Raw genomic sequence first — 21,116 nt, forward strand, 5'->3', positions numbered from 1 at the left:
TTGTAGGTTTTGCTGTCTTTCCTCACCGATTTCTATATTGGATCACTGGTGGGCTACAGATGGAAAGCAAGCATAAAAAATGTATGTTATTCCTAAGGTGTCAAACAAAATATTCGCGAAACGTCTATTTAACTAACTAACTAACTAACCATCACGCCGTTTCCCCGCAGGGGTAGGCAGAGAGGACGGACCGCCAAACAACTCTGTCTTGGCACACACTCCTTGCCTCATTCACATTCATACATCGTCTCATACATACTCTTCTATTGTTCTGACTCTTGACATGGCCCGACTCAAGTATCTGATTCACTTGGTCGTGCCATGTCTTCCTCGGGCGCCCCCGACTTCTGCTACCATTCACATTTGCATCGTATATTCTCCTTACACTCCTTTCTTCGCTCATTCGCTCTACATGCCCAAACCATCTAAGCGTCCCTTTCTTGATCTTACTCATTACGCTTACATCAGCCTTGCACTCTTTGCGGATATCCACATTCCTCACACGATCATACATGGTTTTACCACACATACGCCTCAGGGATCTCATTTCAACAGCATTCAATCTACTTTCATCCTTTCTTTGCCAGTTCCATGCCTCACTTCCGTACATCAGGGTAGGTACCAGCACTCCATTGTGGACTGCTAACTTCGCTTCTTTGGACAATTTTTTGCTAGCGCCAACTGCGTTCAGTCCTCCATTAATGGAGTTACCTGCATTTACTCTTCTTTCAATATCTCTGTCAGCCTTCCCATCACTCGTAAACATGCTTCCTAAATACACAAATTCATCCACCTGCTCCAAGTATTCCTCATTCACAGCTATATTACACACTGTTTTCGTACTTTCTCTTTCAAACACCATTACTTTAGACTTACTTACATTCATCATTAACTCATTCTTCACGCATACTTCGTTCATCCTAGACACGAGAGACTGCAGATCATCCATACTATTAGCAATCAGCACCGCATCATCAGCATACAACAGGCAACATACTTTCAGATTACTCAAATTCGCGCCCAATCCCACATCTTTCAATTCTTGCATACAATTATCCATGTATAGATTGAATAACCACGGTGACATTACGCAGCCTTGTTTAACACCTTTTGTGATATCAAACCACCCCGTAAAACCACCGTTCACCCTAACACATGCAACGCTTCCCTCATATAGAGACGCAATTGCCTGAGTCAGATTCGCATTCACTCCATACTTGGACAACACCTTCCATAGCTTTTTCCTGTCGACTCGGTCGTATGCTTTTTGTAGATCTACAAAGGCACAGAAAAGTTTCTGGTTTTTTGCCAGAAACTTCTCGGTGAGCATACGCAATGAGAAGATCTGGTCCATGCACCCCCTTCCACTCATAAAAGCACCTTGCACATCCCATATTTTATCCTTTGTTTCCTTTCTTACCCTTTCAATCAAAATTCTACCATACAGCTTGCCAACTGAACTTAGCAGGCTAATAGCCCTATGATTCCCACATTCCATACGTGACCCTTTACCTTTGTATAATGGCATGATCACTGCTCTTCTCCAATCTAAAGGCGTGTAACCTTCCTTTAAACATTGGTTAAAAAGATTGCACAACCATGTGAGAATTATACGGCTACCTCCTTTAAAATATTCAGCAGCAATATTGTCGAAACCGACAGCCTTACCATTCTTCATACACTTAATTGATCTTTCTATCTCATCCATGCTAATTTCGGTAACATTCAGTCCATCATCGTTCATATCTGATTCGCCGCTAGAATCACTGTCACTCACTTCGCTTTCAAAGACTTCCTCGAAATACTTCATCCATCTCTCTTTTATTTTTTCCTCATTCGTCAACATTTTTCCATCTTTCGATTTTATTACTTTCATGCTTCCGGTTTCAGGGCCACACCGGGACCTTTTGACTTCCTTCCAAAACAACTTAATGTTTTCTTGGAAATGGTTTGTCATTTTCATTCCTTCTTCCTCTTCCAGGCGTTTCTTTCGTTCTTTCACTCCAACTCTTACTTTTTTCTTACATTCCTTATATACTTCTTTCGCTCGATCCTTCTCTTCGCTGGAAGCACTGCCAGCCGCAATCAGACATAACCATGCTTTCTTCTTCTCTGAGACCAGTGCTTTAATATCATCATCCCACCATGCATCACCTTTCTTTCTACCTTGCGTACTTATTCCACACACCTCTCTAGCAGATTCACAAAGACTCACTTTTATGTGGTTCCATGTTTCGTCTATGCTTAGACCATCCATTTTTTTCTCATTCAATCTCATCTCTGCACAATTCACATACTTACTCCTCTCATTATCGTTTTGTAGTTTTTCTATTTTGATTCTTCTATTTCTATTGAACAAACATTTGGAAGTTAATAATTCCGATACCCCATGTACATAAAATAAATTACAAACGTTTAATTTTCCAGAGCATTGAGAGTAAATGTTTAAAGTTTGAGTGTAGGTGTTCATTAGTGTAGCAATAAGCAAAATAACGATAGGATGGTTTCATTACGTGGGATTTTGGAATGATTAGAAATGAATGCAGTGAAATACATACCACTCTTTCCATTCGAGTGCTAAAGTTTCATTACGTGGTATGAAGTGACTTTAATATAGCTGTACCACTTCTGTGAAGCTTTCAGGCGCTCTTTGGCTGTTTGAGTTTTTCAAGAGCTTTCCGCCAGTCAATACACAGAGAAATATTGCATGGCAAGTGTTTGACTTGTAATTTTATCGCGCATTGCCGACGAGTGGGAATTTCCTATTTATTTTGAAAGGAAACAGTGATTTAAGCTATTATATATTGATTACTTTTATAAAATTGAATATTATTAAAAAATGACAGACAAACTTTCATGGTAGAAGTTGAAATGGCATACTCAATAATAATTGATTTTTATTTGTCTCACATCTTTAATGAACCCACCTGAATAATTTTAATTTGTTTTGTTACATCATTCAGTACGAGAAAACGTTTTTTGACGAATGCGTTTGTCAAGAATTTGTTTTTTTCGCATCTCTTCATTGGCACAATTTATTGGGATTTTTTACAGAAAGCATGGAAATCCATTGCTAAACTTATGGTTCGCATCAGAAATAAGATAGTTTTTTTTTATTTATTTTTTTTTTTTTTTTTATAGTGAATACCTCACAAGAGTCCCAACTGCTCCCGTCTGGAGCCAGTGAGACTATGGCATCCCCAATTGGGGGATGTTGTGAGGCTGAAGGTAAGTGGGGAAGGGAAAGAGGAAGGTGGGGAAGTACCTGGCTATTCAGATCTAGTCACTAAACACGGCTAAAGCCATTTGGAGCGACGTTTCAATTCTGAATGGTGGTCTTACACCAGGGCGATACTGGTAGTATCTTCCACTCTGGAACGTGCCGCAAATATACTATATATTATTTTAATTAATTAATTGTGAAATAACACAAATTAATCAAATAAAATTTATTTGCGCACGCCGGGTTCGAACCCGCGACCTTCGGAATGGCAGTCCAATGCGTTACCACTGGACTATGCCGGCCGTCAAAAAGTGATGTTTTCATCGCATCGTTTCTATGAATGCATTGCGGAAATGAAAGTACCTGGGCGTACACTTGAGATTTATGACCTTGTTTTAAGCAAATTAGGAAGAAGGTAAACTTACAAGCAACACTTATGGTCCTCGTCTCTTCCATGACCCCTCCAGGAAACCAGGGGTTGGTGGCTCTGCAGGTGAGATCTTTACCATCGTCTGCTGCCGACAGAATCAGGGTGGCTATGCTGGAAGTATTGTTGCCAGTCGTGGTAACCTGCTGATACCAAAAGAAGACATTCAAATTATGCTGATAATGTAATTATTATATTGATTACTATAAATTATTTTTTTCTGAGATAGATCCACCTACGTCCACCGATATCCAAGACACTATGTAGGTTACTTATATATTATTTAGAACTTTGTAATCATTCAAAACGATAGCAGTCATATGATGAAAATTAGTTTAAAATAATATTGTTAATTCTGAATTTGAAATATGAGGTTGACAATAATGTGTGGTTAGAGGCGGCGTTATCCCGGTAAGAAAGAAATTTGAGGCACGATTCCCAGTTGAGACACAGTTTAGGTTTATTAGTATTATTTTCTTTTCAATGACATATTAAATTGATGGGTATAACATTCAAAAGTTATTATAGTTTTATCTTTATACAAACTCAATTATTTCGAGAAAGGCATACAAATTTATGGTGATTCAACCCAATACTGTATTTGTATGCTTTTCTTGAAAAAAATGTTTTTTTAAACTACTTATTCATATTCGTACTGCATATGTGCAAGCGCAAATAAAGAATTCGTCTTAATATTTTAAAACAAAACTCGCATAAAGTGTAGTTTCATAAAATAATTAAATCAAATCCATCTACGAAGTAGATTATAGAGTACGTTACGGTTAACATCAAATAAAATTGACAAAAAAACAGAGATGAAAGCAAAGGGACAGCCCTTATACATGATCAATGTGGGTATAATTAGAAATACAAAAATCTACATAAAATCAAGAAAATAGCCGTACAGCACAAAACATATAATTAATTGCCTAACGAATTATGAAAAATAATGCATGCACCAAACAATATAGCTTTGCTGTCTAGTTTCTTCATAAATATTTTGATAGATATTTCGACTATAATATCTCGAAACATATTTGAAAAACAAACTTATAAAAAAACTGTTTTCACACAATTGCTCTTAAAAATAACCTATGTCACCCATTTTCTGTACATAATATACTATTTTCCCACTTTAAATACTTATCACAACTATCAAACATTTAACATACCTAATTATTTTTTCACTTTCTCACTGCATTGTACTTAATACAGCAAGTAATACCTATCATATTATTAATTACTTAGAAATAACTACAATTATGAACAGTGCACTCATTTTTCAAACACAAGCTAACGCTTCTATGGAAGAGTATTATTCAAATCTCTTAATATGTAGAAACCTATATATAAATATATATACCTATATATTTTATATGTTTGTTTAATAAAAAATATAAATTAACAGTAGGTACCCCAACTTGAGGACCAGAAAATGCATCATTGGTTAGTGAGTGCGTCTGATAGTTTTAGATATTTTGCTTTCTGTTAGTAGTCAGATATAATGTAAAAATATATATATACAATACGAGTGCTGAATTAAGTTCTTACCGTGACAGGGTGCGATCGGATGACCTCTCCATCCAGAAGCCAGGAGAGTCTCGCAGCTGGGTACGATCCCGTAGTCTCGCACCGCATTGCTTGTGGCTTGCCGGCGGACAGCAGGTCGTTTGGGGTCACTATATGGACCATAACCGGCTTAACTGTAACAAAATAGAACCCTATGATTTTTAATTTTTGTTATTATCTGGCTAAAATATTAACTAACTAACTAACTAACCATCACGCCGTTTCCCCGCAGGGGTAGGCAGAGAGGACGGACCGCCAAACAACTCGGTCTTGGCACACACTCCTTGCCTCATTCACATTCATACATCGTCTCATACATACTCTTCTATTATTCTGACTCTTGACATGGCCCGACTCGAGTATCTGATTCACTTGATCGTGCCATGTCTTCCTCGGGCGTCCCCGACTTCTGCTACCATTCACATTTGCATCATATATCCTCCTTACACTCCTATCTTCGCTCATTCGCTCTACATGCCCAAACCATCTAAACGTCCCTTTCTTAATCTTACTCATTACGCTTACATCAGCCTTGCACTCTTTGCGGATCTCCACATTCCTCACACGATCAAACATGGTTTTACCACACACACGCCTCAGGGATCTCATTTCAACAGCATTTAATCTACTTTCATCCTTTCTTTGCCAGTTCCATGCCTCACTTCCATACATCAAGGTAGGTACCAGAACTCCGTTGTGGACTGCTAACTTCGCTTCTTTGGACAATTTTTTGTTAGCGCCGACGGCGTTCAGTCCTCCATTAACGGAATTACCTGCATTTGCCCTTCTTTCAATATTTCTGTCAGCCTTCCCATCTCTCGTAAACATACTTCCTTAATACACAAACTCATCCACCTGCTCCAAGTATTCCCCATTCACAATTATATTGCACACTGTTTTCGTACTCTCTCTTTCAAACACCATTACTTTAGACTTACTTACATTCATCATTAACTCATTCTTAATGCATACTTCGTTCATCCTAGACACGAGAGACTGTAGATCATCTATACTATTAGCAATCAGCACCGCATCATCAGCATACAACAGGCAACATACTTTCAAATTATTCAAATTCGCGCCCAATCCCACCTCTTTCAATTCTTGCATACAATTATCCATGTTTAGATTGAATAACCACGGTGACATTACGCAGCCTTGTTTAACACCTTTTGTGATATCAAACCACCCCGTAAAACCACCGTTTACCCTAACACATGCAACGCTTCCCTCAAACAGAGACGCAATTTCCTGAGTCAGATTCGTATTCACTCCATACTTGGACAACACCTTCCATAGCTTTTTCCTGTCGACTCGGTCGTATGCTTTTTGTAAATCTACAAAGGCACAGAAAAGTTTCTGGTTTTTTGCCAGAAACATCTCAGTGAGGATATGCAATGAGAAGATCTGGTCCATGCACCCCCTTCCACTCATAAAAGCACCTAAAGTAGCTATAAAATAAAGTAGCTAAAATATTTCCATTCAAGAATCAAGGAGAAGTATACATAAAGTGAATATTCTAAGAGCAATAGTTTTATAATATTCAGACTCTAATCCACATCTTTACGATTCGAATAATGTGGTTCGATCTGCAAAGTTCAGGAGTAATTAACGTGCTTCAAAAAGTGTGTGAATTCAGAATAATAGTTCCAACTGCCTGGAAACAGTGACACCATAGAATCCTAAAGTATATCAAGTATTGATTGGAGTCAGGAGGGGAAAGGATATGGTAGAGTAACTGCCTTATCAGATCTGGTTACTTGGCCATTTCTAACAACGTTTCGAATCCGAATAATGGTATTACACCAGGGCGATACTGAGAGAATCAACCACTCAGAAACGTGCCGCAAGCAAGCTATTTATCATTTTTTGTCAAACAACAGGTAGACAATTAACGTATTTTATTTACGCGCATCTAAGTTTTAATTTTATGAATTAAATAATTAATCGCATCAAGAGAAATTTAATTACATATTGTGTAAGCGTGAATTTTATTACTGTCTTTCTTCGTCCTTCGTGATATTTTTTAAATTTAAAACAATAACTCCAAGCAACAATACCTAAAAAGTAACACTAAAGTATAAACAAGATAATATAACCGTCAAAGATAAAATTAACATTAATTTATCAAAAAGTTTTTGAGTAACGACTACAGGTACGTTCAACCAGGCTTCATTTATGCCTGTTTCGAGTTTACAACTTTTCGGCTTCTCAGGGCTTTCTAGATTAAACTGAGATAGGGTAGGCACGGCCTACAGCCTCCTTTATACTTTATTAACTTCATTTCATCGTGGACTATAGCTAATCGAGGGCAAAGTTAGGTTATTATTAAAAAATGAAAAAAATAAGCGAAGGTGTACGTAATTCCGAACGAGGCGAGCCGTTTTCTTTACCCTTGTAATTAGTTTTCTCTTAAGTTCTATTGGTGAGATAATCGTAGTTATGAGAAATTTTTGAGTCTTAAAATTTTCTTATACTATAATTTTCTTTCTTTTCGAGATAAATATCACTTGTTCCCTAGTCAATAATATGGAAGGGTAAATGTAGAAAACCCCATTAATGGAGGACTGAACGGTGTTGGCGCTAAAAAAATGTCCAAAGACGCGAAGGTAGCAGTCCACAATAGTGTGCCGGTACCTACCCTGATGTATGGCAGTGAGGCATGTTACTGGAATAGGAAGGACGAAAGTAGATTGTATGCTGGAGAAATGGGATTTTTGTACCGTATGTGTGTAAAACAATGCAAAAAATGTGGAGATTTTCAAGGACTGCAAGTCTGATGTAAGCGTAATGATTAAGATTGAGAAAAGTACGCTTCGATGGATTGGGCATTGGGAAAGGGGTATAAGGAGAAAATATAACGAAAATGTGAAAGGTAGAATAGCTCTATGACGCCCAAGGAGTGCATGGCACCATCAAGTCAACCAGATACTTGTCAAGAGTCGGAATAATATAAGAGTATGCACGAAACAATTTTTGAATGTGAATGAGGTAAGGAGATCTAAGACCGAATTGTTTGGCGATCCAGCTTCTCTGCCTACCCCTACGAGGAAACTACGTGATGGTTAGTTAGTTGGTCCGTAAAAATTGCTCCTAAAAAAGGTGTATCCGCAATCTGAGTACCAAGTATGTTATCAAAAAGCGGTGGGACGGTGTATAATATTTTGACTGTTTTTGTTTTCACAATTTAAAATATGCAATTTTTGATTTATCGCTAAAACGATTTGAACGTTTATGTTCGTGCGGAATGCTTTTGTGAAGTTACACCGGCCAACGTTTCTAGGTGCAATAAATTCTAACAGTTTAAGAATTTGCGGTTTTAATTATGAAAATGTTAAAATTTACCATTTTTAGGGCAACGATCAAAACCCGAAAAACAAACTATAAATATTCCACACATATCTAGCAATTCGTAAAATTTTCCTCAATTACGTACCAACAAGCCAATGATGTTTTAAAAGCAACTTTCACAAATTCACGACAAACATAATGGTTTTGAGGAAATACTCTATTTGAAACAGTTAATAACTTTACATAGCAACCTACTTGACTAAACTATCAACAACATAACCTAAGTTCTTACGTTGCTTTAAAAACTATACTTGCGTTGGCACATAACGATGTTACCCCAAGTAACAGGCTTATGAACAATTCACTTGCACACGAAGCAACTTTCAACACAAGTTTAACATTGTTTGTTGCGTGTGGTGCTTCAGCTAAGAGTAGTGTCACGTGTTAACCTGAAATTCCATTACTGAACAAACTACGCGAATGGAGACAGGAGTATTGAGAAATCTGGCAAAGGTAGTCGCGCTTACAGAAATTTAATTACTAAACAACTTCACTGAATGTTTATCAGAATCTTGCCTGTAAATGTCACGCGTTAACTGTATGATGACATTCGATGTTACCAAGTTAAAATATGTAAATCAGTAAATTGGTAAAAAAAAAACTGGCATCAAATGTGACATTTCATGATATAATAACAATAATTATTCTCGCACGACAAAGAAATTCAAAGGAAGCCAAGAGAAGTAGATATATAAACAGGTAAGATAGGTACAATAAATCAAAAGAGGCAAAACATTTAACGATGGAATGATTTTATATTCTAATTTCAGGTTTTAATGCAAATTATTAAAACTTTCTCACGTAAGACATCAATGCTTTATTATGAAAATTAATTGATGTTAAATTTAATTTTAAAAAAAAAATCCCGGCGGAATGTGTGAATAACTAAACTGGTACAATATTTTCAAGCTTGGTAGCGGGCAGGTAAACGTTTATTTAAAATGCCAAACTGTTTATATAACATAATTCAGAATGCCCAGGAACCTTGCCTAATTCTGCGTACAAGTGTCTGAAATTCAGCCACCTTTTTATTTATTTTGTTTATTGAAAGTTTTGATACATATGTGCCCTTCGGGGTGATTTTGCATATAAACGGCGCTATACAAATCTTCCAATTATTATTATTATTATGCTCAATTATACAAATAAACCTACATTGTAGTATGTACAAAAAAAAACCGCAAAGACAAAGCCTGTGCGTGGGTATTTTTAAGGTAATTTTTTATCACAATTCTATGGTAAGCATAAAATCACCTCTTTAAATGATCACAATGTTCTAATGAATTTTTGAAAAATAGTTAGCTATGCTGATGACACAGTTTTACTTTTCAAATCTAAGGATTGGAATAATGTATATAACATAGCGAATTTGGGAATCTCGCAAGTGAAAACATGGCTAGACTCAAACATACTTACACTTAACATATCAAAGACAAAATTCACAACATACAGTATAAATAGCACGGGACAGCCAAAAAACAACACAAACACCATAAAAATACACGAATGTTTAAACACCAACATCTGCGATTGCCCTCCTCTAGAAAAAACAGAACAGATAAAGTATCTAGGAATCGTAATTGACCATAACCTTAGATGGATACCTCACATCAAACAAATCACAAATAAACTTCTCAAAACAATACACATTTTTCTAAACATAAGAAACATTATATAAAATAAAACAATTGAAAACAATATATTTTGCACTTTGCCAATCAATAATAGAATATGGAATTATTGCTAGGGGAGGAGCAACAAACTCGGCTATCAATAACATAGAAACCGCACAGAAAACGATCTTAAAGGTAATACTCAAAAAACATAGACTGACTGATACAGACCAAATATTCAACAGCTGTGACGTACTAGATATACGCCAATTATACGTTAAAACACTACTAAACTGCATTTTTGACATAAAAAAATTTCAACATACACAAAATAGCACTAACAGACCAGTTAGACAAGCGTACAAAGAAAACATAAAAACTCCGACAGTAAATTCAAGCTTTGGACAAAGACACTACCAATACCATGCTATAAAAGCTTTCAACAGTTTAAAACTTGAAATTAAAATTGAGGAAAATAAAAATAAATTCACACACAAAATTACAAAATGGATTAAAGAACAAAAAAGACCATATTACCAAAATGTCATAGCATAAAAAAAAAATAAAACCTACACGTAACACACAAAACCAACATAAACACACATCACTCACAAACACACAAGATTATTTTCATTGTATTATTTTTTAATTTTAAATGTATTATTATGTATTTCGTATTTTTAATTTTAAATTTATTATTTTCTTTTCAAATTTATTATCTTCTTTTTAAATGTAATATGTAGATTAGATTTTCATATTATAAAATGAAGGCCTCAGCACGGGCAAGCCACCCAGTGAGGCCTACATTACTGGAAAACATAAATTGTAACAAAATAATGTACCAAATAAAAAATAAAAAAAAAAATGAATTACTTTGTCACCTATATAGTGTCTCGGATAAATATATCTGATTTTTATATACATTGAATACCTATTGACTGTTTCTAAAAGTCAAAAAGCGTACAACATTGGTTTGTGGCTAAAAGTTAAAAGAAAAAGTTGTTACAAAAAAAGATTAGTGTAACCATAAGAATTATAAAAGAGGTGCAGCACAAGGCAGTTTTACTAAGCCAAAAAAGTTTTGAATAGTTTTGACAGTTTTATAAATGGGTGCTGTATTTAATCTTACCCCACCAATGTATCGAGTATAAATGAAAACTTGGGTTCGAATTTTTGTATGGAACTAATGAAGATAATACAACATTTTCAGCAGCCCACCTTTGGACCCCTTAACAAAGAAAGATTATTTGGAAATTACACAACTCTTTCAAAAATCACTCTTAATGAAGCACACCTAGGAAAATGTATGTTTTCATCTTATATGTAGTGCAGTTGTACTCTATAATGATACAGGAATGGATTAAGTATGATTGGTTTTCGGTTGCATTGGCAAACCGAACATTTCATCAACAGAAAATACGAAAATGGTAGCCACATCAATAAACTTAATAGATGTGTGTAGTGAAAGAACATTGCGTTCGGCAGAAGAAGATGAACATATAATTTTTTTTTCCTTACGGTAAACTTGTAGAAGAACTTCCTTGGTCGTGGGCGGGGTCAGGCTGGACACCTCCGCCCTGCACTGGAGCCTCGCAGCGTACAGGTGTCTGGTGACAGTGCTGATGAAGAGCTGGCTGCTGACAGTTCCGGTGGGGCTGGTGGGGTCCGAGATGCTATCCAGCAACTCTTCGCCATGCCACCAAGTCAGTTTTGGCGGCGGCCGACCTAAATGAAAGGGAGATTCAAAAGGGGCTCAAACGAGGGTATCTACGTGTCATTTTCCTGAACTGTTTTACAACCAGTTCTCACGTCAAGAATCTACTTTATTGAAGCTACTATTTAAATATTCCAAACGTTCATGACAGGGCGAAAATAAATAGTTCTTCATCATTATCGTTGATTTTCGTTGACCTCAGTTAAAGGGTGTGGGTTCCTTGAATCAATAGGATGCGGATTTAAAAATAAGGATTTCAAACCGAAATAAATAAAATTTGTGTTTTTGAAGTGAAACTTCTTTACGCGCGTTATGCATTTTCGAGGACCGGAGTAAAACCGACTCATGACCATCACAAAAAACCGTGATCATTTCGCTATAGGAGCCTAGCTAATATTATATACATAGTTTAGGTCACTCTCCAAACTCAGCTTCGCGGTCTAGAGGCAGAGCGCCCGACTCTCGTCGCGAAGAACCGAGGTTCGATCCCCGCTTTAACTATTTTTTTTTTCTTTTTGTGATTTTTTTAATACGAGGAAAAGTGATAAAATGCTCTCGTGCTGCGACTTTGTCAGGCATACATATAAGGAGATATCTACATGATTGTTGTCAAAAATGCACATTTATATTTTTTTATTGAATAAATTATTCTTTGAATTTTTTCGATCGAACCTTCTAATTCTGTTTGAAACGATCGATTGAAGGAAGCGAATTTTGTATGCAAACTCCGTTATAAAAATAAGCGCGGGACAAGTCGATTGAGGAGTACACGTTGTATACGCGGTTCTCGTCGCGCGAGATACCTCTCCTCGCGGTCTAGAGGCAGAGCGTTCGACACTCGTTATGCAGGACCCGGGTTCGAATCCCATATTTTTATAACTTTTAATTTTTTTATCACATGCTACCAGTAAATATGTCAATATTAGGAATCTAGTTAAACGTTCATTTGTTAACAACACGCCTAAAAATAAATTTATGCTTTTTAAAACTACAATGTACAGCATTCTGAATAATAATAATGTGAAATGAAAAGAGAGAGTAAAATCAAGCCATGTTTTTATTTTTATAGGCGTTCTTTCAATAGAACAATATTTTCCATCCTGTAAGGTACATAATATGTTTATCTCATTTTAAAGATATTTGAAAAAAAAAATACAGTGTGTGGCAAGCCTACGCACGACGGAAGTGTAACTTTTAGTATTCTTCTCTCAGAAATTTTAACTACCAGGTTCTTCCCAAACATTATCTTCCTTTTCTGTTTCCCCTTTTTAATATCTCCCAAATGAGGGACTTCCGTCAATTTAACTGTATTTTTTAAAAAATGGGTGCCAAAGTTTCACTCACAAAAATATGAACAGGTTATTCGAATGAATTTACTTGCATGGATGGACGTTTGGCATTTTTAAAGACAAATTTTAAGAAAATCATTTCATACATAGAATGTGCTTGGTTTAAATAAAATTGATGAAATTACCTCCAGCAACTTGGCAAGCTAAGTACAGGTCGTATCCTTCCCTGAACGGGCCAGCTACTCCAGCGATTTCTCTTCCTTGCCCGTCGAAAATTCTTGGTTCATTTGGCATCACTGAAAGAAACCACACATTTACCAACATTTAATGATAAAATTAATGGACATTAATATCGAATGTTGTTTTTTATAACAATGTCCAATGGTTCGGCATAGTAAAAGACATTTTTAAATTGCTACATAAGTAGATAAGTACGCACAAATTGATAAATAAATTCATTATTTTGAGGAAAGCAGAGCTGCATTTGGCTATATGTGTTTAAAGTGGTAAATAGGTAATCTTAGTTTCGCCCTGCTGAAATAACTTTAGTCATGTTTGGTGAACAGATACTTCCCTACCTTCCCTTAACCTTCGCCATCTTCTTCCCTTCTTTACTCCATTCAGCCTCACAACATACTCCAATGAGGAATGTCATTAATATCCCACCAGCTCCAGATGGTTGACAGAGAAGAAGTGGGTGGTTTGAAATGGTGATTTGAATTGTGAATAGCATGTATTTTTTAAGAGCTCGAAACTTTAAAGACCGGTTGTTTCGGAGAATTTGAACAATTCATCAAATTTCAACGTTAATTTGCGAGTTCTGTGAAAGTCCTATTCAAGTTCTGATATTATATCATTATAGGCTAGTTGCTTGACAGAACTGAAAAAATAACAGAAATAGAAAATATCTTTCACAGAACTCGCGAATTAACGTTGAAATTTGAAGAATTGTTCAAATTCTCCGAAACAACCCGTCCTTAGTGTTTGAAATTCGGAATGTGGGATCTTACCAACTAATAAAAGGTTAACTTTAAAGTTCCTAGTTGGAGAGTCGAAGAAATCCACCCTGCACCTGAAGACGCCCTCGTCAGCCAGCGAGACCCCCTTAATAGCCAGGTGCGCCGCCTGAGGTTTGCCCTCGTCCAGGATGAAGTGAGTCCGCGCACCCAGGTCGTCAGTCGTAGCCCAGTGCACCAGGGGGCCGCTCCGGAAGTCCAGGCTGCGGGAGAATAAGCAAAAGGATTGCAATTAAATATGCCATGTAAATAATATTCCTATCTATTGCTGCAGAAAGGAGATAATAGAAGGCACGACTATATAAGTTCAACTACATGCTAAATCGCTATGTATGCTGTCCTAGTTCTACCGTTATATTAATGGAAGATGCTCCGAGGAACTTGATCCCTTCGGCACCTGTGCATAATCGGGAAACACGCCAAACGCACGCCCAACATATGCACACGTAGAAATGTGGCTCTGTTTTCCTCCCTCCTAAAACATGGATCTCTTAAATACTCTACGTTTACTCCTTCATCACCCTTTTAAGGACCTTCCACCCAGCATCCCAGAGACGACATAGGCCTTAAGGCTAATAATTATTTTTTTAAAACTAGATAAATTGAGGAGCGTTTTCACAAAGAAAAATTTCTATCCTAAACGTTAGTGTTATATACAACAAGGTCACAGAAATAGCGCAAGAAACGTTATTTTTATATACAACAAGGATCTAGCTCAAGAATGTGAAACGAAATAGACTAGCAAAAAAAGACAAAGCCAATACGCCAAACAATCTATTCCACAATGGTATGAAAAATTATAATTTGGGCGTTCAAGATATCTGTAATCAGCGACCACGCTTAAAATTCCATTGAGTTTTTATTGTAACGTGGTCATACATCCATTCACCAACTACTGTTAACTTTATAGAAATTCCGTGACAAAGCGTCACTGCACGGTGATAATTCCAGGATTACGCTGACGTATGATCTCATTTCATATCCCGGAGAGCAGAAGTCACGGCGGATTGGGGATTACTCACGGGATCCGGAGCAAGTGTGGGGCAAGTCCTTTCCGCGAGGAATTTACGCCTGCAGCGAATAAAGCCGTAATTTGCATCCAGTGCTCTTCGTCTCCGGATGTGGGAGTTTCTCAAACTAGGAGAGGAAATTATTCGGTGAATGTTATCTTATTCAAGGCGAGAAATGTTCTTATTTTTATGGGTTTCAGGTGGTTTCGAGTAGACGATGCATTTAAAATGCCAGACACCTTACGATGCATTAAAACACAATTTTATTTGATCTAATTTACACATAAGTAAGAGGTAACCCATTTAAAATAAAACTGAACGAAAAAAATAGTCAATCCCTTTTTTAAACAGAGTAAAGAACAAATAATTCCTTTTTTTAATGACAATTTAATATTTATAAGACAAGGTAATTTATGCATGGCACAAAAAATAATATTTATTATAAGCAATAACTACTCGCCTGAAACATCCATACAAATATCTCCCGTGCAAAATTAATGTTGCCGACGGAAATCGAACCCGCACCTTCTGATTGTCGTCAGCTGCTCTGAATCACTAAGTTTCGTCAGCTTATTCCCAACTCGCCAAATAATTCAATATGTAGGTACTAATATTTCGATAGCAAAATTATTGCTTGTAATATTTTTCTCACCTGTAAATAATTAACTAATAAATTAATAACCTGTAAATTGATTCCTATTTATTTTCTCTTGCTCATTCTTTATTTTCATTCTCTCTCAAAATCAGGTTGTAATGGTGATTCTTACTCTGGGATGTAAAGATTCTTGAAAATATTGAAGACAATATTAGTAATTTCTAAACGAAAATCAGAAACAGAAAAATCAGAAAAGGAAACGGTCACATCTGGGACTCGAACCCAGGACCCTTGTCTTTCCGGGACAGTGCGGAAAGGTCCCTTGTCTTAGCCAACTTTAACAAACAATTTTAATTATTATTTTACTGTAACGCCTTTTACTAAATAAATGCAAATACATTTTTTTACTGGAAACATTTTAACCCATTATTTGATATTCCAGAACTCTTCATGATTACTTCCATTTAAAAGTAATAATGTATGACTCCACATTCAACGTTTTAACTTTAACGAACTCGTAATACTTAAGCTGTAAGATATTAAGTGGTTGAACTCGAGATTTCCTGAGATAATTGCGTTTTGCCTTAAGATCAAATAATGAAAAATGGATGACGTTCTTCACCTACCAGCACTTTCAATTTCATTCATTTCTCCTTTCTGCTCAGAATGAAAATTTGAATACCGAAATTGCTTAGCTCATCCAAATATTATTTCTAAAACCTGACGGTGGCAAAAGTTTAAAATTTATTGAAGCGCTTCTTGGTGGTAAAGTAATGGAAAATTTTCTTTCGACTCCTAGAATCCTTTACATCAAATAACATATTGCATTATTAATTTGAATCATTTTTTTTTTCATTGCTCTGAAACAGTAAAAAAGTGCATTTTTTGCTACTGCGCTGTTGTTGCTTGGATGATTAATTAATTAACTTCTCTTTAACTCACTTTTATGCCTCGCATCCTTTGTCTCATCTTATAACCTTAAAATATTTGAAAATCTCCTACTACTACCATGGTAAGCGGAAAATGTTGCTTGTGTTGTGATGGAGGACTTAACTAGCCGATGAATTGAATACACTACGCCTAGGTGGGACTCAAACGCGATGCCAACTCAGCCGCTGACCAAAGTTGAATGATCAAAGTAGAATGGTATCATAACTAAAGTTGCACAAAAGCTGTGCGACCACCTGACTAAAGTAAGTAGTATTCCGTATATCCATATTTCCATGAACGAAGTGATATGTAGAAATAAAAGTAAAGTGGGGATATGCGAGCGGGGTAGGTGTGCAAGGGTGGCATGTTCTTGGTATACTCTGCTGCACGTAGCAAATTCCAATTTTCAGTTGCCACTTTCAGGCAAATTTACAACTTATACAGCCTTCTTTAGCGCATTGCCGGGGAATACACGACGGCGTCGATTCAAATTACATATTTTCTCATTTTAATGTAACTTACATCACTCTTAAGAATGTTATGCCATGGTTTGTTTTGGAGCGTTTAATATGTTAAATTGTATGCAGGAATTTTGTCTCTTGTTGTAAAATCCGTGAATTTTTTTTATTACATAATGGTTTTTCACTTTTAAAAAAAGTTGTTTTTTTAACCTTTCCCTTACTGTGCTAAAATAATCCACGCATTCCGGTGCTGTGTAGTCAATACACATTTCAAAATAAGCGATTTAATATCAGAAAAAAATGAGTATTCATAGTAAATCGCTCATGTTTATTATATTTCATATCAAAAATGATAATAATTGTAATTTGATTGCTGAAAACATGAAAAAACCATCGGCAGATGCTAAACAAACGTGCGAGGAGTCCATAGCTAACGACGGCCTGCGACCGACTGGCTGCAGGTGCTGGTCGCTGTATAGGCGCTGGACTCACACACACAGCTATGCGGTCGTAGGTATCAATGGTCTAAATACTAGCTCCGGAACGTGGATTTCTTATGTTCCCGCATATTGAACTAAAGCGGGACATCAATAGCGTGTCATTTCCTCGCACAATCTTCGCGTAGCAGTGTCACATGGTTGATTGTATTGGTGTATTTGTTCCGGATTTTTAACAAAACACTCTGATTTTTAATTGAATTTGAAAACTATGTAAAATATTATTTTTTAATTCAATGCAAAAATGTATAGCAGAGGAATACCTAAAATCTGAAAAATTTAGTATATTTATAGAGTTGTTAAAGTTATCAGAAGCAATGTGTAGTAAATACACACCACAGATAAGGAAAGGTTAGTAAATTTAAGATTGACTGGAAAAATCGTTGTCTAAATTATATAATGCAAAGTAAAAAAAATTGCTTTTGGGTTGCGTGCTTGTGGATTTATTATTATTGGTGATTATAAAATTTGGAAAAAATTTTCATATTGTTTTTTTTTTTAGCATAATTGTATATTTATTTTAACTAAGATTTTAAGTTATTTTTCAGTGTTCGCAAGTGATAATTGACGCAATAAAAAGTAGCAATTTATTCATATTATAGAAAAATAATAACGATCTTATTGCGATTGCAAAAAATCTTCGATAAAACCATAAACCATAGAATAAAGAAGAGCACAAGAAATACCTTGTACGCATGGACATTCATATTAATAGACCTCCAATGTATTATTGCAACAAGCTGGAGGCAAACCACGTGACCATATTTTTTGCACCATGAGTGTTCAAGAATGCTTTGGATAAACTATAATATTATTCATAAATTGAACACAGAAGAGCGCACATTGAAATAAACATACCATACGTAGAAAAGTAAAGTACTGCAAAGGATTGCATCGCTGTCCATTGCGAGACTTTTCTGCACTATGATTTTCAGATATGTTCGTCCACAAATCGAGGCCAAACTAAAGTAAGGTGGGTAAATAATAACACATGTGTAAAAGTTTTAAACTAAATAACGCAACAAAATATTTAATTTTGGAAACAAGCCCGAACTTTTGTCTACCTGATTTCGGATATATCAATTTATATTTAAGTTTTTTTACGCAGCCAGCAATTTGCACGCCAAGACTAGTAAGCAAATTTTATTGTCGAGGACTGAATGGTGATATTACAATACGAGTTGCCTGTATACTTTCAGATTCATTTATTGACAAATCACTGAATTTCGGATGGTCATGCCACCTCCCGTGCTTCTCGCGTGTTGGTTTGTTCCATTTTCTCTGATTGGTAATTATTTCTATTATTTTAAAGTCTATGTTTATATGAATATTGATCTAATAGAGGCTTAAATATCTAATATAAAAATGTGTTCATGAAATGGGATCGAGATATACGATATCAGGCGAGTGTAAGTGAAACAGAGCGCTGGGTTATTGAGCAAAATGGAATATTTACTTCTATTCAAATTTGTATGGAAGGCTCTTCTCCTGGTTTTCTTCTTAAAAACTTAAACTATATTTTTCTATATTTTACAGCTTAGGGACGAAACACTAATGACGAACAAACTTTTGTAAAAGCAATTTTTTTGTTGTGCAAATAAAAACTATTGTTTGATGTAATGTTGTTTTTACGAATCTTTAACAAAACAGCATTATTTTCAATTGAACAAAAATATATGCGTGGCTATTTAAGTTTGATATATATATACGTTTTTCTCACAAAGTAATAATGTATTTAAAGATGACATCATACTTGATACTTAAAAACTTACTTGCTTCACAAATATGGTAGGTTTTCGAAAACATTAACAACGTGCCCAGTTTTCCATAAGCTCTTGCAACACGCTCGCATTCGCTGTTCTGTCGTACTGTCGCCCTCAACACTTCTCGAGCAGGATGTAGCACGTACATAAGTACAAGCTACTGAGAGTACCTACTCGGGATCGGTAGGTACGAGTATCTTAGTACTACGAGTACGTACTCATAACTGAGGAATACTTTAGTTAGGTACAGCAGTTTGCTTCACGGCCCCCAAGAGAACCCTGCCCCAATAAAAGTCTAACTTGTCGAGTATCATTTCCACTTGATAGTGAAGTTGATTCCACTTGCGTATAAAGTTCGCGAAGGAAAACAATGTAGGGATTGGAAAAGAGACAATGTTAGAGTTATGTGAGGGTGGGAAGTGTATCACGACAAACGAAAATACAATCAATCATTTTCGTATGTGTGAACACTGAACCCGGGAGGTGGCGTGTTTTATCGACACCCTCATACCGCACTTCAAATTGTAGTAAAGTTGTTTATTTGTCATTTTTTGGCTTTGGCGTACAATGTGAGTATGACTTGTGAGTGTGAGTTTGAGTGAGTAGAAAATTATTGGAGGAAGATGTCCGGTAGACCAATCCAGGCATAGCTGGTAAAACAATTGCAGACGATATGAGAGGAGAGTTGGCCTACAGAAATGAGTACCTACACAAAGAATTTGGGACGTCAAAGCGCGTCGCATAACACGTGACATGTTTCGTTTTTATCAATTATAATCTAATACAAAGCACCCGTATTATCTTCGTGTGGCAGTCATTTTTTAAACTTGCGTGTTATATTAAGTATTTCCATTTCCCATGCTGTCTCTTTTCAACTATCCGCGTTACTTTTATTAATCCTGGTAATTACTCTTCCATCAGCCTCGCATTCTTTTCGTATTTTATTTGATATAAATAACAAAAAGAATTTTTCTCTTCTGTTCTTTTTATAAGGCTGTTTTTTGTTTTTTTTTCTCGGTACACTTAATTTAAGACTTTATTTGAGAATTTCTCAGTATCACAAGCTGTATGAAAAATGTTATATAAAAGTTACGCAATCGTGTTTGTTTTAGAGACAAGGAAAGATAAGGGAGGAAGAGGCATATTATTATATTTGATTTAATTTTAAAAAGTTAGAAAATTCAAGGTTAGTAGAAAAATTACATAAACCATTTAATTTACAAAGCGGAGATATGAAAATAATATTACATAACCATTACGGGTCTAAAGCAATATAAATAATCGGACGCTCAAATGATTTGGTAATATATAGCAAATGGACGTAGTTAGTGGGTAGAAGAAAAAGTTGGGGACTATGCAGGTTGATAAAATAAGCATAAGTTTTTTTACACACACATAGTACAGTATTAAATTTTGATTACGGAAAAAGTATAGAATCAAATAAAAAAAATTAAATTATATAAAATAATGTCGTAATCCCAATGGCTTCGATTGGCAGGTGGGACTCTTGTGTGGTATTCACAAAAAATGGGTAGCGACTTGTCGCTAACACTTGTGTTCAAATAACAGAACAATGTGTTTATGACGGTGTATAAATGTAAATGAAGCCAGGAGTATATGCAAAGACAGGCTTGTGAGATGTTCCATCGTAAAGACGA

At 35.8% G+C, this 21,116-nt stretch overlaps 1 protein-coding gene across 1 annotated transcript in view; it reads right to left on the reverse strand.

The window, feature by feature from the left end:
* The window catches only part of LOC149416900 (protein turtle-like), a 359,283-nt gene that overhangs the window by 146,060 nt on the left and 192,107 nt on the right, over positions 1-21,116 (reverse strand). The window contains exons 4-8 of the mRNA XM_089641342.1: positions 14,197-14,405; positions 13,372-13,482; positions 11,702-11,908; positions 5,202-5,353; positions 3,649-3,796 (exon numbers count right to left, since the gene is read on the reverse strand). Of these exons, the coding sequence (XP_089497468.1) occupies positions 3,649-3,796; positions 5,202-5,353; positions 11,702-11,908; positions 13,372-13,482; positions 14,197-14,405 (827 nt within the window). The remainder of the gene's footprint in view (positions 1-3,648; positions 3,797-5,201; positions 5,354-11,701; positions 11,909-13,371; positions 13,483-14,196; positions 14,406-21,116) is intronic.

Source organism: Hesperophylax consimilis, chromosome 16, assembly GCF_061612785.1.
Source record: "Hesperophylax consimilis isolate HC1 chromosome 16, BYU_Hcon_1.0, whole genome shotgun sequence".
NCBI lineage: Eukaryota > Metazoa > Arthropoda > Insecta > Trichoptera > Limnephilidae > Hesperophylax > Hesperophylax consimilis.